Source organism: Lissotriton vulgaris, chromosome 11 (assembly GCF_964263255.1).
Source record: "Lissotriton vulgaris chromosome 11, aLisVul1.2, whole genome shotgun sequence".
Classification (NCBI taxonomy): Eukaryota; Metazoa; Chordata; class Amphibia; order Caudata; family Salamandridae; genus Lissotriton; species Lissotriton vulgaris.
In genome coordinates, this window is record NC_141699.1 from 600968729 (window position 1) to 600995683 (window position 26955).

The 26955-nt window shown below is 43.9% G+C and overlaps 1 protein-coding gene across 1 annotated transcript in view; it reads left to right on the plus strand.

Annotated features, from left to right (window-relative positions):
• Positions 1-26955, plus strand: part of LOC147683214 (growth arrest-specific protein 6-like) — a 250454-nt gene that overhangs the window by 166999 nt on the left and 56500 nt on the right. The window contains exons 6-7 of the mRNA XM_086943699.1: positions 11607-11764; positions 24740-24965. Coding sequence (XP_086799825.1) covers positions 11607-11764; positions 24740-24965 — 384 coding nt within the window. The remainder of the gene's footprint in view (positions 1-11606; positions 11765-24739; positions 24966-26955) is intronic.

Genomic DNA, 26955 nt, shown 5'->3' on the forward strand with positions numbered 1-26955 from the left:
TCTCCAACCCCCGCCGTTTCATTACCATAACCCAGGGAGGGCGCGCTGGCACAGGGAACTGGGCAGGACCCTGAGTCACAAGGAGTGGGACAGGATTGCGTATCGGGCGAGGCACTCTGCGTACCACACTGGGCTGACGGAAACCTTCACTAAAGTGTCCACCTATTGGTACTACACCCCGGAGCGGCTCTATGAGATGCGCAAAATAGGCGATAAAGGTTGCTGGCGCGGCTGCGGACAGGAGGGCACCCTCACGCACATTCTCTGGGAGTGCCCGGTGCTGTCTGCCTATTGGAAGGAAGTCTTAGACGAGGTGGATAGGCATTTTGAGATCGAGCTTCCGCGCTTCCCCGCGTATGTCTTGCTAGGCCTCCCCAATGACTTGATGTACCCGCTGAAATCCCGCAGGGGCAGGCAGATTGCGATTGCGCTAGGTTCAGCCGTTCAGAACATACTGATACTCTGGCGCACCCCTACTGCCCCCTCTATCACTGGTTGGCTGCATAGACTCTGGCAGGTACTGGGCATGGAGAAGATGTCGCTAACGGTGGCTGGGAATGTTGACCAGTTTGAGGAGCTCTGGCACCCCTTTTTGGCATTGCTGTCCACGGAATTTCACGAGCTCACGTGTCCACGGTATTTGCGCCTCCTTAGGCTGACGCCGCCGGCAGCTGCGGCGGAGTGACTGTGCGGATTGGGGGCCGGGGGTTGGGGGCGGGAAGAGGGGTTATATGCTTCTAATGCTGACTTTCGGACGGGGATGTTGGGGTATTGTTTTCTTTCTTTTCCTCCTTTGCTCTCCTTTCTTCTTCCTTTCTGGGGTCGGGGGGTTGGTGGTACGGTATGCTTCTCCTTTACTGTGTTGCGGGGTGCTATTCGGGCTTGGCCTTGCTTAGGGAGTGGGGGTCTACAGGGGGGTCGTTCACAATGCCTTATTGCCTTATGTATTTGCCTTGTTACCCTCTGGGGCTTCCTGCCTCCCTGCTTTTCTTCTGACTCGCTGCAACGTTCCGCTTCTTGTACTGTATGTTTGCTTGACCTCCTGCTCCCCTCCCCGTGTTTTTGTGCCTTAATAAAATACTTTAAACATAAAAACTTTCCATTACCGCCTGGCATGCCTAGTAACATCCTAATGGTAGAGAGAACTCCTTGGGTGGGAGGAAATAGGAAAAACCTACAAGGTGACTGCGTGGTAGTCACCTTTGAGCACCCACAGGTAGTAAATTACATCTGTACCGGTACACCGCGCCATCAGGCGAGCACGGTCACTGCCAGGCCTCTCTCCTACTTTTATGTTCAAGGGAACAAACCCGACAAAAGATGGAGTTGGTTAAAGGGCCCTCAGGAGTCCAACTATAGACAGAGGTATAATCCCCCCTGGGAGGCTCAATCACGTGGCTGGGAGGAGGGGGGTGAGGATGGGTGGACCGTGGTCAGGAGAAGAAGAGCTGGACCTTTTCAGGGTGGTTTTTTCGCTGGCCCCCAAAATAAACATCCATATCATGACTATCATCACGCAAACGGGCAGGAAAATTATTTTAATGTCCCAACGTTCAACCATTACGATCACCCGTCCTTTATGGACTGGGTAGATTGACAAACATTGGGTCACTATGTTACACAATCGTTAACCGCCCTACACACCACCTCACAGAGTAGTCACCCCCCACAAGACTCAAATCCTGATCCAAGTATTGAGCGAACGTTTACCATAGAACAGGTCATGGAGGGGGGGACAGATCTGTCTGCAATTGATGGGAACAAAGGAGGCAGGCAGGTGATCGCAATGGCCACATGGAACATAGCGGGCCTCAGGAACAAAATCGATGACCCCCATTGGAGAGACCTCATAGGCACTATGGACATTATCGCTATGCAGGAAACGTGGGTGACTGAAAATCTGCTCACATTGGATGGATACACCACCTTCTTCCTCCCAGCTGTCAATTCATTGAGAGGGCGGGCTAGAGGTGGCCTGGTTACCTTGATATCCGCAAAAATCTCAGGCACCTATAAAGAAATTCCCACTGGTAGCCCCTACTGCCTTGCAGTTTTAATTACACACAGGAGCTCTAACGCTGTATTACTAGTGAATTTCTATAACTCTTTTGACAGAGAACACTCAGTCGATAATTTGCAGAGGTTAAACTCTTTTTTAATTAAGTTCCAAGAGTCCATGGAGGCCAATTGTATTGTTATTTTATTAGGAGATTTCAATGTCCACGGCTGCCAGGAAGACTGTCCTCCGAACCTTCTGTTTGGTTCCCCAGATGATGAGAATATCCATTTTGAACATACAGATCAGGGTTCTTTCCTAGAATTTCTGTTAGCTGAAAATGGTTTAATGCTGCCACCTGGGGGGGAAGAGGGCATTCCAACTTTTACGGGCCATGGCAGTGGGTCTACCATTGATTACATTTTTTTGAGCAGTAGTTATAGCAGTCATATTATCTGTTATACCGTTGTAAGGTCCCATTTTAGTGACCACAATCTTGTTGTACTAAAAGTTAAAGATGTATTTGAATTTAACGATAGTAGCTTGAGTCTGGTAGACAAATGTGACTTACGACCAACTGACCAGGCCCGTCGAATCAAATGGTGCAAAATAATTCCTGCGGATTTTTTTGGCAATCTATGTATAAATAGTCAGGAGGATTTTGAACTGTGTTTAAACGACCAGGCGGGGGACACTGAGGTCTTAGAAGCGTATAAAAGGGTATGCGTCAACATCGTGTCCAACCTGACACAACAGTGTAAAAGGAAAAACCAGGAAAGGGTAGGCTGGTTTGATAGTAAATGTTCTGCTGCTAACCACAAATTAAAACTAGCTTTAAAAACAAGTCCTGTAGACAGAAAACTTGTGGCTACCCTCAGGAAAGCATATAAGACCACCATTGAGAAAAGGCGGCGTGAGATCAGAGAGGATGCTTGGGCTGATCTGACCTCAACTGACGTCCTGAAAAGCAGCGCCAAATTCTGGGCCGTGGTCAACCAACCATATTTTGCGGACACATGCAATAGTGATTTAGATTGTGGTATTCAAGAAGACAAATGGCATACGCACTTTAAATCTGTGTATGAGCAGGAAGCTAACGGGGCTGAGGACACGACCAGTTTATATCAACTCCCGTATAGCCTAACGGTAGATGAGGAAGAGGTGGGCCTAGCCATTGAAAAAATGACCAGCAACAAGGCTCCTGGGCCGGACGGGGTTCCAGCTGATCTTTTTAAAGTGGATATTTTATTCTGGTCCAAAATTTTAGCTAGAGTTTTCAACAGCATTTTTAAAACAGGTATCCCAGACTCATGGTCCCAATCTGTAATTGTCCCTATTTTCAAAAAAGGAGACAGGGGGGTACCGGGAAATTACCGCCCGATATCCCTGATAGATTCTGCGGTTAAGGTCATAGGGAGAGTGGTCCTCAGTAAACTTACCGAATGGTTAGAGGAGACTAATACCCTTTCCCCCATTCAGTATGGTTTTAGAAAGGGAAGGAGCACCATTGATCAGAGTTTAAACCTACAATTGCTGATCGGAAAATACACTAAAGCAAAGCCTGGATCCCTATTTATCGCCTTTATGGACCTGTCCTCGGCTTTTGACCGAGTGAACAGGTCCAAGTTGTGGGGCCAGCTTCTCAGCATAGGTATCGATCCAAACATCGTGTACTTCCTAGCAGACCTTCATAAGGACCTTACCGCTACTGTTCGCTATGACAGAAAAGGGAATTGCACAGGGAAAATTCATATTACTAATGGTGTTAGGCAGGGCTGCATCCTTGCTCCCCTGTTGTTCACCTTATACATTAATAACTTGGGTGGAATACTGGGTTTAGCCTGTAAAGACATACCTAGAGCAGGGAAATATACATTGCCCGCATTACTGTACGCAGATGATGCGGCTCTCATAGCTAGAACTGCTGTGGGTTTGCAAAGTCTGCTGAATTCTTTTTATAATTTTATGACAAATCTGGACCTCAGTATCAACTTTGGCAAATCCCATGTAATGGTGGTTGGACCCCATGTTAAGGCCAAAAAACTTGCCTTCTCTCTCCACTGTAATGGCCACAAATTATCTAGAGTTTCTAGATTCCCCTATCTGGGTGTAGTGTTTGATGATCGCTCCACTTGGCTTCCCCAAATTTTGGAGAAAAAAAAGGTCTTGGCACGCTCTATATCTGCAGTCCTTGGTTTCTCACGCAAAATTGGGGTGAAGCCCATAGAGGCTGTCCTAAAAGTGTACGCCGCTAAATGCATAGCTATTGCCATGTATGGCGCGGACCTGTGGGGTTTCATGCCCGCTAAATCTCTCCAAGTGATTGAAGACAACTTTTTGAAGTCCATTCTTTCTTTACCAAAATCCACAGCAAACTTCATTGTACATCAGGAATGCGGGGTGGATTTTCTGGAGGATCGAATTGCGATGGCTCCCCTCCTGAAATGGATATCTGTGTGGCTCAACCCAGAGCTTGATGTTAATCATGAAATCTTGAAGGATTGCCTTAAACTAGACCATTGGAACAAGATTCCCTGGCTAAAATATGTTGAACAATTTTGTGTTAAGCTGGGCAGGCCTGAGCTGTTCCACAACCCTTCTGCCCTCGTAAAGGCTGATCTGAAATGGGCAAAGAATACCTTTTTGCTACATAGTGGAATGGACAGAGAAAGCAAGGAGTTGAAAAAACCTTCTGTTAGGTCGCATCAACTGATTGTTTCCTCAGATCACGAACCGGAACTTTACTTGAAAGCTGTAAATAACCCAAGTCACAGGTACCTTCTTACCAAGTTCCGCTTGAATAAGGTTCACTTGCTAATCTGTGGTCGCCCTGGCTGGACCAGGGACTCGGAACTGAGTATATGTAATTGTGACGGTTATTCAATTATGGACACTGCCCATTTCCTGTTTTTTTGTACCCACTTTAAAACTATTAGGGAAAAATTCATTATCCCCCTGTTGAAGGGGAAAGGTTTCAGGCAGGTTAAACCAGCGGTATTATATCTCCAGATGCTAACTAATATCTGGGAAATCTATAATGTGGCCAAGTTTTTAACTATTGCGATGAGACTGGGCAAAAAGATCAATTGGGTGTAGAACATGTACCAACCATTTTGTGTATTGTAAAACTGAACTTGGTTTTTTATTCTGTAACGTTTTTAATATTGCTGCATCACTAATTGTAACTTTTTTCTTAATGATGTACTTTGATTTCTGGACCATTTTTTATATATGTCTGTACTTTTATGGTTTTGAAAATTCGAACCGAATAAAGTATTTCTTGAATGAATGTGTAACTTTTTTAAATGTTTTTTAAACTTATGCTTGTCTAGTTGTGAACCTTGTGCCAAATGATTTGAATTTGGGTATGTCTTAATCAGTGCTTAATTTGAGCCGGTGATCTATATTGCTCGGCACTGGCACTTAATTATCCACACCAGTGCATGTGACAATATGCCACAAGATGGTGCAGTCTGGCAAATTTAGAGATGACCACAACAACAGGTAATTATTAATTCAATATGCATTAAAAATGACTTTTCCTGCCACGCACGCCATTTTGGCGGCCTAAAATTGGTCGAATTGTCCCATTTGTAGGAAAGTGATCATTAGTAGTAGTGTTGTCACTATCATTGGAAACAGGGCAGGGACAATTTGTGGTGCAGGCTGCAGTGTCCTCCTGTGGAGAGTCCTGGCACATATTGTTTTTACAAATTAAGCCCTCTTAATGTACTTTATGTTTATGTTTTTTAATGTTTTAGGGAAATAATACAGGCTGTACCTGTTTATATGAATTTTGGGTTAAATGATCTGAATCTGTATAGGTCTCAATGATTTTCAGGAATTTTAATTTGTTACAGAAACAGCACATGTTTTTATCCGTATGATCTTTTTTTATGAGGATCTCTTTGGAGTTCCAAAACATGAATAAATTAACTTGAATTGACACATACTGTGGAGCGTTTACCTGTGAAAGGCGTGCAGAGTCCAGACAGTTCTGTTGGTTCCGCATTACATTTTTTTTCTGTTAACACTTGTTTCTAAATTCAATTAGTTATGTGTTTGGGTTTTGGACAACTGACCCCATGGAGGTGGGGAAAGTGTGTATAATAGGAGTAAAACTATTTGGATAGTGTGGTTGTAGGAAGCTTGGTTTCTGTTGCAGTAACCGCCCCCACACTTTTTGCGAGATTTCTGATACATTTTGGCTTGATGTGACCTGGGTCCCTCCCAATCTGCTTCCCAGTGCCGGTCTTCTTTCCCCAAACTCTACCTGTGTACCTCTAATTGGCACCTCTCTGGCCCCATGCAAGTGCCGTGTAAAAGGTACCATGGGTATCAAGGTCACTGTGACCAGGGAAGGCCTCTAAGGGCAGCAGCACATATTGTGCTACCCTTAGAGGTCCTATACCTTAACACACACACTGCCATTGCAGGCAGCGTGTTTTGGTGCAGAGAAAAGTGAAGAATAGACATGGCACACATACCTGTGTGCCATGCCTGCAACCCACTGTGTATGGTATAGGTAAGATACCCTTCTAGCACTGTACCCCTATAGTCTCTAAGTAAATTCTTAGACATTGTAAGTTCGGTAAAGCCATAAAAGAGTATATGGTCGGGGAGTTTGTCATTACGAACTCCACAGCACCATAATGGCTTTACTGTATTCTGGGGAGTTTGGTATCAAATGTTTCAGCATAATAAAACCAACCACACTGATGCCAGTGTGTGATTTATTATACAAAGCACTCAGAGGGCATCTTAGAGATGCTCCAGGAAAAACGACCAGCCTCTGGTGGGTTCCCTGGGTGGGAGCCATCGCTACCTGAGCCCAGAAACAAAGCCTTTCCTGGGCAGAGGTGGTCATACCTCCCCCAGGTCAGGAAGAGCCATCTGTGGCAGGGGAGTTTCAAAGGCGTTGCTGCTGCTGTAACACGACCCCCCAGCCTCTCCTGTTATCAGGAGCAGGCCTCCTTTCTGTCTACCCTCCTTTTCGGTGGGAAGACAGGAGGAAAATATTAGCCCAGAAAGTGTGCCCGCCTCTGCCAACCCCACCCCTCAGGTGGGGGAGGCGGGGTGAAGCCCACTCTTCAGTGCCCTCCATCTTGCAAATGGATGGCACTCTCCAATCAGGATTTGGGATTTTGCCCATTCGCCTACGTAGGGTGATCACCTCAAGGGTGAAGTCACCCTAAGGTCGGTAGCCCATTGGCTACTGACCTCGAGACCCCTAAAATGCCCCCTAAATACAGGATTTAGGGGGCACCCCTGAACCAAGTAGACAGATTTCCGTAACATACGAAGAAGGAGGACGAAATAAGACGCCCACTAGAGGAGCCTGCACAGAAGAACTGACTTGGCCCTGCTGGCCCGTCTGCGGGTTCCAGAGATTCTGTACCAAAAGTCGCCTTGTCCTGCAGCCAGTGACCTCCGGAACTCTTGGAAGGACTGACCGCCTTCAACAAAGATCGGATCTCCTGTGAACAGCAGCTCTGTTCAAAAGAAAATCCCAAGACAGACTCTGACCCTCCTGAGGACAAAGAAAACCGACACCTGGAACCACCACTGCACCCAACACTTATTACCCAAATTCCAGTCTGTATGAAGGGGCAGGGGAAATAGAAAAAAGTGGGCCCTTTGGACACAATTCATCACTCATGGTAAACACTTTGTCCCTCATCGATCCTGTAGGGCAAAAAGAGGTCGAGGCAGCCATTAACAAAATTGTATCTGGGAAGGCACCGGACCAGGACGGCATCCCAGGCGATCTATTCCGTGCCAATATCGAGCAATGGGCTAAGTTCTTCTCCCTTTTGATTAATGCCCTTCTCCAGGGGTCTCCGGTTCCGAGCTCTTGGAAAAGGGCCGAGGTGATCCCAATTTATAAGAAGGGACCAAGGGGAGACCCTGCCAACTATCGTCCAATCAGCCTTATTGATGCTGGTCAGAAGGTGGTTGGCAGGGTCCTTCTGGAGATGATCCTTTCATGGGCGGAGGCAGGTTTTAGGGCGTGCACAAGCACTGTTGACCAGGCATTTAGGCTTGTTTTGTTGTACTGGAAGATAGTAACCATTGGTTAGGGCGGTCTGTATTTGGCCCTTATTGACTTAAAGACCGCGTTTGACCTGGTTCCCAGAGAGCGCCTGTGGACGGTTTTGCGGGAGATGGGGTTTCCCTTGCCCATTCTGAATTTGTTGGCCCGTATGCATGATGGAAATTATGCATGCATCCGGTGGGGTACACAGGAGCAGAAAACCGACAAAATCCCGGTAAATAGAGGTGTCCGCCAGAGATGCGTCCTGGCGCCGACCCTCTTTTCATTGTTTGTTAATGGGGTTGTTTCATTTCTGTCTGATATCGATGCTGACGCCCCTACCCTGGCTGGTGTCAAAGTCCCTGCCATGCTCTTTGCGGACGATACGCTATTGGTATCTAAAACACCAATGGGGCTCCAGAAGCTCTTAGATCGCTTCTGTACATTTTGTAACTTAAGGGGCTTGGCAATTAATACAACCAAAACCAAGCTCCTTTATTTTAACCCTAGTAGGAAAGCCAACTGTACGCTTACACTTGACGAGGTGCCCCTAGAGCATGCTAAAACATTTGACTATCTAGGGATAAGGATATCTGATCAATTGAAATGGCACCCACACATTGAGAAAATGGCCTTGAATCACAAGCTTGTTCTGGGAGTCATTGGGAGGGAGCATAGAGCCTCAATATCCAGACCCATAGCACCTGCACTGGAGATGTATGCTGCTAAAGCAGTAGGTAGTGCATTGTACGGAGCTGAGCTCTGGGACTTTAACAACGTTGATCCCCTTGTCACGGCTGAAAATACGTTTTTTAGAGAGCTCGTTTCATTACCTGGGAGTACTCCAACCAAACCACTCCAGTGCGACATGGGACGCCGATCAATTAAAGATCTTATTATTTTGCGCCCGCTTCTCTATTGGGCCCGTTTGTGGCGTACACCTGAGCTATCTAGCTATGCAGATGGCCTAAGAGAAGTCATGAATATGCAGGGGTCCCATAAAATTGTTTGGCTTACTAGGGTAAAGAAGATTTTACTGGCTATTGGCTTTAATATTGCATGGGAGTCAGGTGTATCGGTGTCAAAACTGGAAATTAAGAGAGCTTATTGGATATGGGTTGATGCCCAAGATTCTAGAGATACCAACCTGGGCAGGTTGACAGACGAGTTCCGCCTACACAAGACAGTACATCGTCTTGAACCCTACCTGGATTTCATTAGGAAACCCAGAGATAGGGCACTTTACATCCAGTTCAGACTGGGAACTCTTCCGGTTCGTGAACGCACTTGTAAATGGAAACCACCCAACCAAACACCTGTTGATTGCCCATTTTGTACCGATGCACCTGAAACTATCCCACACTTTTTTTTTGTATGTCGCGCTTATAATAAACCCAGGTCGAAATGGTTAAAACCTGTTTGCTGGCAGCTTGAGACCAAGAATCATTCTTCTGCCCTCAGAATTTTGCAGACAGATCCTAACACCACCGTAGCTTGTGGGGTGGCTAAATTCCTTAGTTGGGCGTGGGTGATCAGACTGAAAGACTTACGTTAATTTCACAAGGCGACTATTTTTTAACTGTGTCCAAAGCTGTAATTGGTTTAATGTTCTTTTACTGTTGTACTCTTGTTTAAGTGTTTATCTAATAGCTTTTAAAAATGAATTGTATTTTTAACTGCCAATGTGGGATGTATGACGTTACAACGCATACCATTACAACTACCTACCATTACAACGCGACCATTACAACGCATACCATTACAACGCATAGCGCTTAGAGGTGCTGGATAGTGGTAAGTATAATTTACTATTCCAACTCCAGTCCCCGTGGACACTAGGGAAGGTATTGGATAGTAAATTAAACTTATTCCCTATCCTAGAGCGCCCCCCAGCGCAATGCGTTGTAATGGTATGCGTTGTAAAAGTTGCGTTGTAATGGTAGGTAGTTGTAAAAGTTGCGTTGTAACAGGTGTATACCGCCAATGTGCCTTTTAAGATATTTCACATCAAAATAAAGCTTTGTACTACTACTACTACCAAATTCCAGTGGCCCACGAGTCCCTGCAAGTTCCCTAATGCTCCAGAGTCGGAGTCCACTGCGGGTTGACTCCTCCAGGACTCCCCGACGTCGCCTGCAGCCTCAGCACTGAGAACCCCCAACTGCAAGTGGCCCGGTAAGGTGAAATCCGACCTCAAAAGATACCCCTACATCCAGTCACCTCCTGGACTTCTAGGACCGAGCCTGCAGCTAAAAACCCAAACTGGCAATCCCCATTAAAAACAACAGGGCACCTGACGCCAAAACAGCACTCTGCACCGGCCGCCTCTGTGCTGCTGTGGGTCCAGCTAGTGTGCTAACTCGGATCTCTCTTTGGCCTGAGCTTAAGTCCAGGAGCTTTGCTCCCACAACCTTGTTGCCTGCTTGTGAGCAGCCACCAACAGGAGGCCCCCTGGCCCCCATTGGATAACATTGGGCTTCATCACTCTGCACCCGGCCGCCCTAGTGACGCTGAGGGTGCTTTGAGAGTGTATCCTTGACCCTGGGGGAGCCCTGGTTCTAACCCCAGAAAAACAACTCCAAAACCTAAGTACTTACTGTTAAACCAATAACACTGTTTTCTCCCATAGTACTGCATTGACTGCTTTTCTTTGAAAAATCTTTGAAGTGTGGAGTTGGTTTGTATGAAAAGCTAAGAAACTGCAAATGTACAAAAACTGATTTACCTACCTTTTCTCTAGGAAATGTACTTGTGAGATATCTAGGCATATCACACTGAGTAGAACAAGTAACTTAAAAGTAATCTGTAAAGTAACTTGAAAGGTAATCTGAAAAGTAATTCAACTGTGTTATAAACAACTGACTTACCTGCAAACCAATCCAACTGCATTCAAATTGCATTTAACTGCATAATTCCTGCAAAGCATGATATACTTACCTGTGCCAGGCCTAGCTTGCTTCTAGAAAATAAAATATAACTAAATAATATTTTTATACTAACAAATTAGTCTGAGTTCAGTCTTTGAGTGTGTGACATCATTCCTTGCCTAAGTGTGTACAATAAATGCTTAACACTACCCTCTGATAAAGCCTTACTGTTACCCCCACTACCACAAATAGAGAGTAAGGTCCTATCTACTTTTACCTCTGCCTACCTTTGGGGATCCACTGGACTCTGTGCACACCATACCTTAATTTGGTATAGTATATACAGAGCCATCTTCCTACATTGGTTAAATAGGACCTTTGTTGAAGATTTATTATTTTATTCTATTAATCAGGATCCCACACAGGGACACCAATTCCAGCATGCTATTTGCCATTCAAGGTGTGCCAACTCATAATGGCCCAGAAAAAAAGTGTGCTAATACTCTGTGGTATTGGTAATATTGGACCCCCTTTACCATGCAGTCAGTACTAGGTCCTCATGAGGGGCACTGAATGGTCTTGTAGTTTGTGCGTGACAAAAAGGAAACATGCTTCATGGTAGGGTATATTGTTATATTGCCATATCAGTGACCTACAGGGATATTGCTTCTATTTCACATCACAAGTACTTGTTATGTGCCTCTTACAGCATTCCAACCAAACAAAGGAGATGGCGAAAATTCCACTGCATGGTCACTGACAGTCAAATTCCTCTTTCGCCCTGCGGTATTCAGTGGAATTCTGTTTGCCATACAAGGAGAAAACCACACCATTGCGCTTTCATTAGCAATGGACAAACTGCAACAGGTAAGGTTCTTTCAGTAAAAAAATATGCAATGTGAAAAGTATATCATATACCACAAAATAATATTTTAAAACAATATACTGAAAGTCCAATTACCAAGAAAAGTTTAAATGTATGTGCAGAGATTTAAGCCTCCGCTTAAATGTACGCTTATGTGCAATTCACAAACATTTCCAGGAGTGCATGTAGAAAGCTGTTCCAGTTGCAGGCTTCCAGGCGACTCTTGGGAAAATCATGTGACTGTTTTATGGCATGTGCTCCCCACTCCCATTGCAGTTATACACACTGTAATAAATTGGGTTATTATTTGAGAGGGGTGGAAGCCCTTGTCAGGGTGAATCACTAGAAGTCATTAAAATATCATGTGCTTATCCCTCTGGTAGCTTGACACAAAAGGAGTCAGGTTTAACTTTGAGGCAATGTGTAAAATATTTATGCAACACACAAACAGTAATAATGTGAATACACAACAAAAGAAAATTCCCAAATCAATTTAGAAAAATGAAGTAAAATGTAATAAATAAAGTGCTACCAGAATGAATTAAATCTAATCAGTAGAACCGGAGTAATTCATGTTTCAAGTTATTAGTGAAATCTAAAAGATCAAAGCGCTAACCATGGGTATCTGGTCGCGTGAAACCGGGTCAAAGTCAAATTTTAAGGCTGATTGAGATGGAGCACGGGACAGATACAAGAGGTGGTTTGGGCTCACTGTTGGATTACCTTCTGACATTAAAAAAATGGTGAAAAGGTTAATGAGACTGTAGGGTCTCAGTGGGTCAAGGCATCAACGACAAGCCATCAACGGCAGGGAGCCGCTGGACGAGGTCTTGGTGAAGCTGTCGACGAAAGCAGGAAAAGCTCAGAGTGAGAGAAGCTGGATTTCCAGGCCAAGGAGGTTGTTGTCATCGATGGACTGCTGGTCATCATGGAGCCCAATGAAGATTTCTACCTTTCGACTTAGAAGTTTTCTGGAGCTAGGATTCACCCAGAGGGATGGGCTGCAGGCTGTATCCAAAGAGTTTTTTCGTCGTTCGAAGGCATCGGGTATAGAACCTGTGGTGAAAGGAGATCGACGGTGAGAGAAGGTCAAAGAAGATATAAACAGAAAATTAACAAGATAAATGAAAACAAAAGTGAAATCGCTAATGTAATGAGGTGGATACAAGGATAATACCCATACAGGAAATGACAAGCTCCTTCTCTCAACTATTGTGTGCAGTGGGATAAGACAGATCTTACAGGGACGATTACTCTAGGCTACCAATAATAACAATAAGGAACAAGGTTTATAACCATATTTGAATTGTCCGAACAGACGAAAACCATTAATTTGGGAAAAGAAATTACAGGTCAAAAATCCCCTGGCTGTTTGACTAATTGAAGTGTATGTATCTGCATAGGTCCTGAAGAAGGTGGTCGAAATCCCACCGAAACGCACGTCGACCTTGCGTGGAGCCTAATATAACATTCCATGGTTTAATAAGAGGGTAGAGGTTTCTCCTACCCGGGATATCAAGATTTGTACAGATACTGGATACATATGATTTGTGTGAAAGGGTATGAATTTGTGTGAATGATTTTGAGTGAGTGGAGTTTTGACAGCATTGTTGTGTTTTTATAAGCCAATGGGGAATATGTTATGTAATTGTGTTAGGTATATAATTCTATTTTTTGTACTATGAATTCTTTTTATGAAATGAAGCACTTTATATGATTGTATCAAATATAAAATGGATACAAATATGATGATGGAAAGTAATTGAAAAAAGAAAATCAAGAAGAAATAAAGATATACTGAAGAAATGATATAAATCAGTATCTGTGTTGGTGTATTTAAAAAAGTTTAAACGTGAAATGAAAAACAATGTTTGAAAATTCAAAGCAGATAGGTCATGAGGGAATTTTTCTAGTGTTGTATCCAAAGAGGTTTCAATGCACTCTGCTTTCTGGGGAGACAGTTGGTCTGCTTTTAGGGACTTCCCAGTTTAGTGGCAATGGTATAGTGCGATTGGGCACACTTCCACTCAGTGGTTTGGGGATCTACACAGTTACTCGGTCAACCAGTGGTCGAGGGCCTCGAGGCAGCAGCTTCACTTAGGTCTGTAGTCTGCTCAAGTGCAGCTGGGCTAACCACTACGAAATCAGTTCCTGCACCCTTAGTTAGTGGCAAGAGCCTGGAAAAAATATCTTCTTCATTGGTGTAGACTGCATGACTACACTTGAGGCAAGTGCCAAGGCTGTGATGGCAGAATCTGTTTCAAGCACACTTGGGCAAGTGCCACGGGATTGTCAGTAATTACTTCAGGTCTGCTACTGTGTCTAAGAAACTGCAATTATTTCAAGGTGCCTTGCGATCTCTCACTCCGTCAACTGCCCCTGCCGAAGAACCGATTCTGCAAATGATTACAATGGACTATGAGATCTGGGGCTGTTGGTGACATCACAACATATAAGGCCTTTAAAGAGGCATGTCCCAAATCTGCAGAACCCTACCGGCTCCCTCTGGACCCAAGCATGCGCAGGGCCCTCCAGTTGGTATACCACTGGGAATCTGCCCTTGGCATCATTTGTGCCTCCAGAGCTAGCCTTGGGTTCCGCTTCGACACTGGCACTGACTTCCAATCCATTACCAAGATCCATGCTGGTCCCTGTGACATCGACGTCACTGGTGCCTATCGTTCTCTCCTACTCTGAGCCAAAACCATCTCTCCCTCAACCAAAGTTAAATATTGATTCCATACTGATGCACTAGACCCCAATGCTTTATGATTCAGACACAACCATGCCTTTATCTCGAAGCTACATTCTAGAGCTCCAACAACTTTATGGTTCAGACTCTGACCACAGCCAATCTGCCTTTGGGGATGATGATGATGGTGATGAGTGGGAGTATATTGCCCAACAATATAGGATGATAGTTTATATCAGGGCATATGGGAAGCCAGTGGGTTAACACTTCCCCGGTCACTGGGTTGTGTTCTGGACCGGTGACTGAAGAAAGTTCCTTCTTTACCATGGTGATGAGACACACGACGGAGATTTTCGGCTTGCTACTGCCTACTACGGTGGTCAAAATCAATGTTCTAACAGACGCTTTGCTTCCTGGAAAAACTTTTTGGAGCCTTTATTCCCATTTAATGAGGCCCCCATTGACACCCCTACTGGCACCTGGTCTCAGGCCTGTGCCCGTCCTCCAGTATACAGGCATTTTGCCAAAGGCAGGCATCACGCAACAATCATTCTCTCACACAGCACCCTATACAAGAGAGTTTGGCGGTCCAAACTTCCACCAGTAAGGAGGGGCCCAATTCTTTCCACATCAACTCATCCTGACAGAGTAAAAATTATTTGAGACCTTAGGGGAGTAGATGTTTTCCTCGGCCAGCCTATCCATCCAGTCGGTCATTGCCAGCTGTTTTCTGGGGAAGTATACCCATGCTTTGTCAGACATGGTGGGAGAGATCTTGCCAACAGTCCCCAAAGAATTTTGAGTTGATTTGACTCAAACCATCCAAGATGGCCAGGATGTGGTAAAGTACATTATCTGATAAATAAACAATACCCTCGTCCAAATGCAAATACCTAACAGTAAAATTCAGGAATCTGATCCACTTTCACACTCAACCTTGAGCAAAATCCATGCACAGTCCTGCTGGAGCATAATTCAGTTCTACCGCTGCAAATCAGTTTTTTGGCGAAAATAACGTAACTATGTACTTTCTTCGCAATACACTAATAATCAAAAGGCTTGTAAAGCGTTCCTCATGTGACAGATTAAGTTGGTCTGCAGAGTATTAAGTGAATTAAGTTTAGAAAATATTAAAACATTTGATAAATCATGGGAGAAGGCATTCCAGGTACATTTTAATGGAGTTTTCAGTACTTAACCTATAGGCATAGTGTATGATCTGTGCATATGCTTTGAAATTTTGACCAATAAAGCCAGCTCTAATCTAATCATCTCTATGAATGATGACTGCCCTAGACCTTGGAACAATTTTTATTAGATTCGATATATGCATATCTCTTCAGGGAAGCAGCTGAATGAGCCTCCAAGGCATATAATGCCATAGGAGGAATGTTTGCTGTGTATATCTTAAGTAAATAAAAGATTATCCCTAGTCCCTACAGTGTTGAAAAAAACATTTGAGACCAAACTCAGTAGCGGTTGTTCTAAAAATGTGTCCCTTAACATGGTTCGCCCAAGATAAGTTGTTGAAGATGTTCATCCCTAAATAATTATAGGTTTTTACAGTTTCAAGTTTGGAACCATTATAGAACCACTGAAATCGAGATTTTACTCCTAAAGCCCCATGATCATTATTTTAGCCTTATTTTTTTGAACCAATTGACTTTCGAGGGCCTTGAACTGCCTCTGCAGGCCAGTCCGTGTGAGGGACATCAAAGATTAGGTCGTCTGCATGTGCATACATTAACAAGGTGTCATAGAGTGGAGGGAGTAGAGTGGAGTAGGGAAGAGTGTTGTGTCGCCGAGGGGTGTAAAGGGAGGAGCATAGAGTGGAGGGGTGTAGAGTGAATAAAGTGGAGTAGAGAGTCATGGAGTGGCAAAGAGTGTAGCAGAGTTGTAGAGTAGAGTCATGGAGTGGAGTGGCATAGAGTGGAGAGGTGTAGAGTGGCCTAGAATGAAGTGACATAGATTGGAGTCGAGTATAGTGGCATAGAGTGGAGTAAAGTGCTGTAAAGTAGAGTATTGTAGAGTGTAGTAAAGTAGAGTGTCATGGAGAGGAGGGGCGTAGATTGAAGAAAAGTGCCATAGAGTGGAGTAGTGTAGATTGGAGTTCCATAGAGTGGAGTGGTGTATAGTGAAGTGGCATAGTGTAGAGTGGAGTCAAATTTCGTGGAGTGGCGTAGCATGGAGTGGCTTGGAGTGGAGTGCCCTAGGGAATGGTGTAGAGTGGAGTGTGGTGGAGTGGAATGTTGCGTCGGAGAGTGCAGCATCGTTGATTGGAGTAAAGTGTCATAGATTGGAGTGGAGTGGCGTAGAGTGGAGTATGCATGGTGTGTTAGAGCATTGCTTTTAGAGACAACACATTTGCAATTGAAATGACCATTACATTTGAGTATACAGTTTTACTGATAAATCTGTCCAGCTCACAAAAGTTAATGTTTGAAAATTGCTTCACCTAATGTACTGATTTGTTTTGATCAAATTAAAATATGTTTCCACCACACTACCGAATGACAATAAAATGTGCTTAATTTTTGCTTTCCTAATTCTGATGTATTCTGAAAGGTATGCACAATTCATATACAGACATTTAAATTTTGTTGTGTGCTAGAATTTTTTTTTTCTTTCCCAGTACCCGTCAAAATTGTCACATTAATCCTCTCACTTTGAAGTCGGAGAAAGAAAATTAAATAGCATGCTCCCTTGAAAGACAGAGCCTGACATTTGAGCTCTGCCTTTGAACACACAGCAAATGTGACAAGATGAGAACAACATTTAACCCCTTCGCTGCGGCGGCAATTCCGCCGCAGCGCTGGGGGGGGAGGGGCTGAGCGGTGCTCGCATGCTCGTGACAGAGCCGCTCCGTCACGAGCCGCGGTTGCGCTGTGCTCATGACGGAGCGGTTCCGTCATGGCCCTGCCTGCTTAATAGAATGCGCCGCGCAGGCGCAAAATCAGCGCCGCGCATGCGCGGCGGCAGGGCCATGACTGAAACGCTCCGTCATGAGCACAGCTCAGCCGATTCTCATGACGGAGCGGCTCCGTCATGAGCATACAAGGGGTTAAAGGCCTGTTTACAGAAAGCGAGGACACGTGGAAGTATACAGGGAGCAATGGTGAACAAGCCTTGCACCCTGGGAGGGATGAAGAAATGCTATGCAACCTAAAACAAACAAAGCCAGCAAATAGAAAGCCAGAAAATGGGAGTTACAAACCACAAAGCCAATGGGAAGCAATGGGTAGAATGCATTCCCAGGGAAGCTTTCAGAAGGCCCGCAAGAAGTCCTTTCACACCCAAACAGCTACACTGTCTGGTAGGCTTCGACCTAATTAAAAGGAGGCTTAGTGAAATACAGTATTTGCTTAGGATAACACTGTTTGGTGGAGCAGGGAAGTCAAGATTGATACCAGATTTTACCCTTTCACACTGCACAAATCAGCCACTTGAAGGGTATCTCTTTCTTACATCTACGGTTAATGTTTTGTTTCTAATTATTGATGGGTCAGATTAGAGAGTTTTAGCAGTTTTACTTAGTGTGAACTTTGCCCCTGAACATAAGAGAGCTTGGTCACAGTCACAGACTGCATGACCATAAATCTGTTTGGCACGCAACCGTGAGGACAAATGTGGAAGATTTCACCAATGCTGTGAGTGCTCCTCTTGTTCTGTATTTAATGGAAGTTTGCACTAATGCTGAGCATGATGCACTTGGTTTGTCTATAATTGAAGCTTATATTGATGCTGCGCCTGTTTTGAGCAAAACGCAGTATGGCACGGATAATGTTACCACCTCTTTCCATGCTCTGTTAGTGAGGCAAGCTTGCACGGGAAGCAGCCTCTGCAGTGACCCTTCCCTGTGCAATGTAAATTTAAACTGCTGGAGTCTCTGCTGAATTTCACGGCGAGTACATAAACACCTACAGATCTCACTCTGGCCCATCTGGCCTATTTCTCAACCGCTCTCAATAAAATGGCAACCGAACTTTCATCATATCTCACTCAACTACCACCCATCATTCTGCTTCAGTTTTTATGGTGTTCTTGAATGTTGGCATCGACAATGCTTGCCCCACCCTTTCCATACAAGTCAGGCCTTTTCTGTTTTTCAGCAAAAATGCAGTATAGATGCATTTCCTCGTCCATCTGAGCTCTACCTAGCCAGAATGTGTCAAAAGTGAGATAATTCACTTGCAAGTACTCCAATACATATTTTATTTGTAGGAAGGACAGCCATCTTTTTATTATTTAGACCACATTGTTGGTATTTCACAACGTCTTCTTTATCCCAACTCCCCCTCCAAAAGAAACGTTCTTTACTTCAAAGCAGGTCAAATGGCAAATACAATTCTTTCTCTTCCTGCTTCCGTATCTTTCTCTTTACACCCCCCATAAGTTGCATGTTTAATTACGTGTGATATTTACTCATAATCAAAGCCACTGGAATTATGTGATTCTGCTGCTGCAGCATTGTTTGCAAAATTATAGATTTGACGCCTAAGCTATCATCTGCTGCATAATTTGTAGATATTAACAACAAGCATAGTTTCTAACTTAAATAGATAAAACGTTACTAAAATTGCTCCAATCTGTGTTGCCACACAGCAGGAGACCCAATGTAAAGGTTGATTGGCCATTATTCAGTTGTTTATTACTATTTAGATGCTAAACTGGTATAAATGAGGTGAAATCTTTATTCAGAAAGTGATAACAGATTAAAACATATAACAAAATGATGAAGAAATACTATCACAAAATGTGCAGCAATAGGTTGCATAATTTGCCTTTGACACATAATTTAGTCAACCCTGCCTCATAATTCCTGTGGCCCTGCCCATAGTGAACCTACTGTTGTAAATGAATCTAGGACCCTAGTGTAATATTTCCCGATTCATGCCCTTATATAGGTATAAATTACCCGGTCCTTATATAGGCATAGAAATCATTACCATAGTTGGACTGAGCCTATGCATCCCAAATATGGCATGGCTACTTCCACTAAGTTCCGAGAATCAACAACGATTTCTTAGAAAAACCCACCTTCAGCAGCTCAGGACTTCCCCTCGCCTGAAAACTAATTTATCTAGGAAATCATGGAGTTTTCAAAGAAGTGAGTCTTTGAGTGACGTTACTAAGTCCAATCATACGTCAAACTCGGCACCTTCAAAGTATAAATATGCCTACATTTGCCCTGACAAACACACAGTGGTTTGGAGCAGATCGACTAACTACTTGCCCGACGCCCTGCAGCAGCAAGTGCCGAAGGAAGCCGACCCTCCAGCTGACGCACTGAGAGACGCTGTCTTTTCTCTTGCCAAGAAATCCAGCTCCAGTGTTTCCAGGCTACCATTGCGGGTTGCTGGGAAATTGAGTCCTGAGAGAGAGATACAAGACCCCCTTCATTCTAAAAGCAAGGTACGGAGCTGATTAGACCCTTAGAGAATTCTTGGATAGATCCTTGGCAGAGAAATACTAAACTTAAGCTACTCCTCACTTACTTCTTCCCTTGTACTAGAGTTAGGTTAGGTACACCGGGGTAGGCGTATTTTAGAAGCACCAGTTGAGTAGTTTTAGTCGTTATTTTATTACTGTATGTATTTTATATGTTTTAAGGCAATTTATGGCTTAGAAACCATATCATGCTTTTAAAGTATTACTTTATAATACTTTTTGTGTTATAAGCCCTGTACTTTATAACCAGTATTACTATTGTAGCAGTACATTTCTTATGCTTGAGAAAGAAGACTGTTCAATAAATACCTTTTATTGAAAACACCTGTCTCTCTATTTTCTCAGCCCCTCTGGTGAAACGAAGCATGCACGATTGACTGAGTAAAATAATTATCTATTGTTTCCGCGTCTCTAGAGATTGATTTGTTATTCTTGGGAAACAAAGTTGTCATGTTTATGCGGTTTTCAGAAACAAATCCCTTCTTGTGAATTCGAGAACGTTTCTAGTGACCTCTGAGCTAGCTGGCACTCACAATTAAGTTTAATATATACGATAGAGACCTAGTCGACCTCAGTCCTATGTCTAATCTATAGTACATGGTATTCCAATGCGCAGAGCCTATTGGGAACATAGGAACTACACTACACTACATTGTTTGTCGCACAAGACCAGGCTTGAGTCGGGGTACCACCCAGGTGGACGGCGTCCCCCCACTTATTTTAACGGGAGCTCGATAACTGGAGCAAATGGAGCCATGCTTTCACTCTTTGCCCTCTCTGGGGCAAGATCGGAGCTCATTCAGAACGCTGCTCATGCGCTGGCTTCTCTGATGCAATCGCATCTAAGGGGTGAACCATGGGAGGCAATGCGTCTGATGGTGCAAGCCACCTTTTGTGACATCACTTCTGTTGTGATGTCAGCGTCCCCCCACTTTTTATTTAAGACTTGTGATAAAACCAAAAGACCAACGGCAGCAGACCAGGTCAAGCACAACGGATCATTAAGTTCCTAGGTTAAGGTGGTGCAATCTCTTCCAACATCCGCTGCCGTAGGATGTACAAATTATCGAAATGCAAAGAAACAGAATGGAAGGTGCACTCAAATGAAGTCAGTAGAGAAAGTAATTTTAAATATCTTCTTTATTCAAAAAAGTGTTCATGAAGCAAAGGCACAGCCAACGCGTTTCGTTCCCCTTTTTTTGCCTTTTAGGAACTTCGTCAGGGCGAGTTAATTTTCAGAAAGGGCTGGACTCAAAAGCCAAACACGATTAAACCGGAAGTGGTGGCCAGTTCGGTGGACCAGATATAAATGACTTGAATCGAGAGAAATGCACCCTAGTGGGGATGACCTCGAATAGTTCCAGTTGGTGAAGTGCAATCCAGTATGTTACAGAAGCTAGTGGCAGCCCCAAGAAAAAGCAACATTCAATTTTGGTAGGGTCGTGACGTCTTCGACAGAAATTCTCATATTCGTGCGGCTTTCGTTGACGTTTCAGGAGCCGGGACCTTATCACAGGTGCGGCTTCGCTTCTTTGACTCTTGACACGGGTCACTACTGGAACCTTGGCGGTTACTCAACGCGAACGGCTACTACACTTTGGAAGTTTATAATGTTGGATTAATTATATGCGCCGCCGCACGAATATGAGAATTTCTGTTGAAGACGTTACGACCCTACCAAAATCGAATGTTGCTTTTTCTTGGGGCTGCCACTAGCTTCTGTAACATACTGGATTGCACTCACCAACTGGAACTATTCGAGGTCATCCCCACTAGGGTGCATTTCTCTCGATTTAAGACTTGTGCCCTGCACAAGACACAAGTCTCCAGCCTGAGTGCAGCACACACAGATCTATAAAGAGGTGGTTATATAGATGAGTCTTTAAGGGGCCAGAGACAAGAAGACATTCAGTTGTATCTAGCATGAACTATTTCGTAAAATGTGGGAAACCGTGTTTCACAAGGGAAGAGTGAATCAGCAACCCCTCCACGTCTCAACATTGTCCATGCTATCACTTAAACAGCATCTTCAGTCAAGCAATAAAAGGTGCATCTTGTAAATATTGTTCTCAAGGAGGTCAGGGCACCAATAATCGTCTGAGAGTGTTTTCCTCAGAGCTTCTTAACATAGATCCGAACCCACCAACCATACACTCACTTCGAGAAAGTGATTTAAGTATTAGAACTACCAAACCAAGGCACTTTCTTTCTTTCTAGCAATAACTATGCTCCAAATATTACTTGGTCGCTGATAGGAAACTCTGTAAATGTCACTAGCAAATAAATCTTCACCTAAGTCTTAAGCTAGGCCTCCATGCCTTCATTCACTGTTTCAATTACATTCTCAATATTATGGCTCAAATATTCCTGGCAAGAGGTGTATTTGCTAGTTTCATAATACATTTTTCACTGAAATTGTGTAAATTCTCAAGAGAAATGAATCAGGAAGAAGCATATTAGTGCAGCACATGTGTGATCTATTTTAGCTTGAGCAGCAGGAAACCTGTAGCAAGGCATCGGCTATAGGATTTCATAATCTCTGCAATAAATTCACCTTTGTCTGCCCCCCCCCTCCTTTTGTTTAAAGTGGCCACTATTGAAATGCATACAAACACACCTCCTTCCTCGAACTTTAACCCCTTCCAGGCTCATGACGAGCTGGGCTCGTCATGGTGTAGCCTCCTCGCACGCTCATGACGAGCCCAGCTCGTCATGGAGCATGGGTGTTTTTAAAATCTCAGCATAGAAGGAGAATTCAACTAGCGCGGATGTTTAAAAGCTGAATTTCAAATTCAGCCTCTTGTTTATGGTGAATACAGGACAAATGCCCCTATCCCTTAGATGGAGAGGCCAGCGTTTGGCTCCCTGGCTGCAAAGTGTTGAAAGCTTTGCTATGCAGTGTTCCCATTTGGCTAAAAGGTTATTCTCCGAACTCCACTTGCATTGCCAGGAGCTGGTTCTTTTTACAAACGACAACGTCATACGCCTGAATAAGCTAAGTCAACTCCAACCCTTTCCTAGAGCACGCAGGCAAAGAAAGAAAAACTTCCCCACAGCCAAACACACACTGTCGGGGCCAAAATGTGACTCTGAATCGTGCTTCCCAGAAGTGTTTGTCCACTGGCTCAATCACCACAAATAATGAGAGACAGGGCATGTATGGGCCCCTCTGTAAAGCAAAGGTCACTCACCCTGCTTGACACCAGGTCGGCAGCATCTGGGACCCTCACAACAGGCCTCTCACCTGATAAGCAAGTACAGCCTGTGCTTCAGCATTCACTCTAGATGGGCTTTATCTGTCTCCAGCATCTGTATCCAATTCAAAAGAGGTTATATATTTTTAGACGTGTTCTAAGAAATGTTGGCATGCCAAATTCCAGCAAAATGTTGGCAAGCAGAATTCCAATCAAAATTTGTCATGCTGAATTCCATTTCTGATGTAATCGAACTTTCCTGTACACAAAGGAAACTGGAAGTGATGTAATTAACACAATCTGGTAAACATAAGGAACATTTACTCGAAGACCTATAAAGGAATCGTTTTTTTTTATCGAGACACTATGTCCAGTCGGATATGGTACAGTTTCTTTAAAAGCTGCGTCACTCACTCAAAGTGATAATTTGACCAGAAGCAGGTGGCCTTGTTCCAATTTTTTTTTTGAATGGGTCTGAACACAGTTGGTAAAGCTACCCTGCTGAGGATTTCAAATGGGTGAGAGTCTTGAAACTTAGATGTAAAAGCAAAGAAACATTTCACAGAGTGATTTAAATACAAAGCAGTTTCCTCCAATGTGAGGTGTAGTCCCTGAAAGGCTTGAATGTGCGATTTCAGTGTTAGTGAGATGAAACTGGCAAAGGACAACCATCTTCTAATCCTCCGTCACATAAGAGGCAGATAGTTGCAGATGTCTTAGTACATGTAATATAGATGTTATCTCTTAAATTTATAGCATTAGTAAAGAGATATGACTTGTAATTCATTGATCTTACCACACCGTGCTACCCCATCACAGCTTTCAGCACCTTATTCGCATATTTTCCATTTGGACATGCAGATGTTTGCTCTCCTTTGCAGGCCCCACAGCCAATTACAAAGGGTAACAAATTGTGCCCTGCATCACTAATACTCATTCGGCAAATCATTTTGCAACCCTCTGTGAGTGGATAATTTGTGATGTGATCTATTACTACATAGATCACATCGCAATAGCACACCCATTTTGAAACCAGTCAGTTTTCAAATTGCACACCTGGCAAATGCAACGGGCAATTTACATAGCGTCAATGGAAAGTTCCCAGGCCTGTCTGTGTTGCCAAAGCCCCCCCCCCCCCAAATTTAGTGTCTCCTACACCCATGCACAAACATGCTGATTACATGATATACCAATAGCCAAATAATCAGAGTTTACCCAAAATTACACCTACATAGTACATTCAGCCCTATTCATAATTTATCCAGAAGTTCACATCTAGCTGTACATTGTGTAAGATAAAACGTTTTCTAATCCGTGCTGGATTAAACCCTGTGGAGGTTCCTAGGCAGTCAAAATTTCGGGCGGCCCCTTGCAAATTATCTCCTGATACATGTTGAATTTTACCAACCAACAATTTTTTACACAAAACTAAACCTCAACAATTATTAATGTTATCAAACAAAAATTAATTGGAAACAATGTAAGAAAGCTTGATTGTAATTTTCTTTCAAGATCAAACCAATATTGATGTGATCCGTTGTCGATACCACCTAAAAGGAGTGGGATCTATAGGCCGGTGTCTACTTTGCCTATTTGGTGATCCTGAACTGTTTCTAATTTTCTGAATATATTTTCCATTCTAGGTTTTTACAGTCAGTGTGTTGGATAGAGTTTTTAGCAGCGAGCAGTTCCCTTTGGACCACTGCTGGAGCACGTGGCTACAGGCACGCCTGACAATACAGAACAATCAGCTGCAGCTGAAGACCCCCATGTCTCAATCAGAGTATGCGCTGACCGATGAGCATGTGCACAGCCTGGAAAATATTTGGCACCAACCAGCGACAACCATTTACATTGGAGGAACTCCAGGTAATGAATTTCTGTGGTTAGTAAATGGTTGGCAACTAATGTGGACATCAAACATTTCATTCTGGTTTTGAAAAATCAAGAGATTCTTTTCAACGATTGGGTTCAGTCCTCCTTGTGAACTCAGATGAGCACATGAACAGATTGTGTGCACTTGTTTTGAAACTTGTTTGAAATCCAAACAATTCAAAACCATTATTGTGCAAAAAACATGTAGACATTTAAGTCTGGTGTTGGCCAGATTCTGAACTCTGGGGCACAAACAAATATATATGGGCTAAAGTCCTCTCTGCCATACATTATTAGGATATTGCAAGTCACTAAGGGGTTCCATGACCATTTACGGAACAAAGTCGAAGGCCGTGTTCCTTCTTAAGGTTTTGAAACTCTGAGGTGACTTGCAGTGTCCTTGTAACACACGACAGAGGGTACTTTAGGCTTTAAAAATCCTTGGTCACATCATTACCTTTTCCTCAAAACGTGTAACATTTTCAGTTAGCTGGGCTTTCATATGAAAGAGATAGGATGTTTGCAAACATGAAGAATGAAAGTAGAATCTCTAGAGGTACAGAAAATACACCAAAAAGCAGTTAGATATTTTTTTCCAACTGATATTAAAATTAGTTTTAATATTTTAACACCACCTTCAATCCTGTCTCCAACAGCACATCCACAGCCCCGGACCCCAAACCGAGAGTACGCAAAGCCTTGCACTCTATGTGCGACCACTTCTCACTGCTAAACTTGGTACGGGTCAGCGACCCAGATCACACCACATATACACACTATACCGGCGCACATGACACTTGAACGCGACTTGACTATTGGTTAGCCGCCCCTGAAATTTCTAGATGGTTCCACAAACATTGCCCAGGTCATACTCTGACCACTCCCCAGTTTTATTGTGGCTGTTGATCCCCCGCCCTGAAGGGTTTGAAAGACAGTGGAGGTTCCTGAGCCGCACACTGGATGACGAGGTGTTCCGGCAAGAAATTCATGAAGCCATAGAGGATTACTTTGAAATAAACACAGGGTCTGTAGACTCCGAGGCAGTGTTGTGGGAGAGATTTAAAGCCTACATGAGGGGAGTATGTATCTCAAAGAGCTCCGGGGTACTTTGCGACCTACGCGGCACACTTTCCCGGCTAGAGAACGAGCTGAACACATTGGACACTGATCAGAGGGCGACTGCTGACCCTGGATACAACATGAAGAGAGCAGCTCTGCTCTTGGAATACAGAGAGGTAGCTGACAGGGAAATACTTTACATGGGGAAATATCACAACGCTAAAGTTTATGGAGAAGGAGATCGCCCTGGACGAGTACTAGCGCAAATGCTCCGACCTCCTTACACGAAAGCCTACATCACAGAGTTGCATTCCACGTCAGGGAACACCCTAACGGACCCACTGTTGATCCAGAATTAGTTTTTATCCTATTTCCAAATGCTGTACACTACCAAACTGGGACGAAACCATACCGGTCAGGAGTCGTATCTTTCAGAGGTAGCATTGGTATACTTGGAGAGAGATTCATGCAAGATTTTTTAGCAGAGCCCATCTCGGCTGATTGCATAAATGAAGCCATTACGGCCCTGAACTCATCCACAGCCTCCGGGTTGGATGGATTTACAGGCAAATTTTACAAAGCCTACAAAGACCTCCTGATCCCCCGATTATTAGATGTCTATGCTGAAGCTCTAGAGAGACAGTTGCTCCTTCCTACCCTATGAGAAGCAGTTATTTTTCTGCTCCCCAAACCCGGCAAGGACCCCCTACAGTGTGGCTCGTATCGACCCCTGTTGTTGCTAAACTTAGACCATAAAATCCTCGCTAAGGCTTTGGCATGCCGCCTCTCGCTGCTTATGGAGTCTATAATATCCCCTGCTCAATCAGGTTTTATCCTGCACCGATCCACCGCCTTCAACCTCCGCACCCTGTTTAACACTTTGCACAGAATAAAGGCGGAGGTTCCCGCATCAGCAATCCTGCTA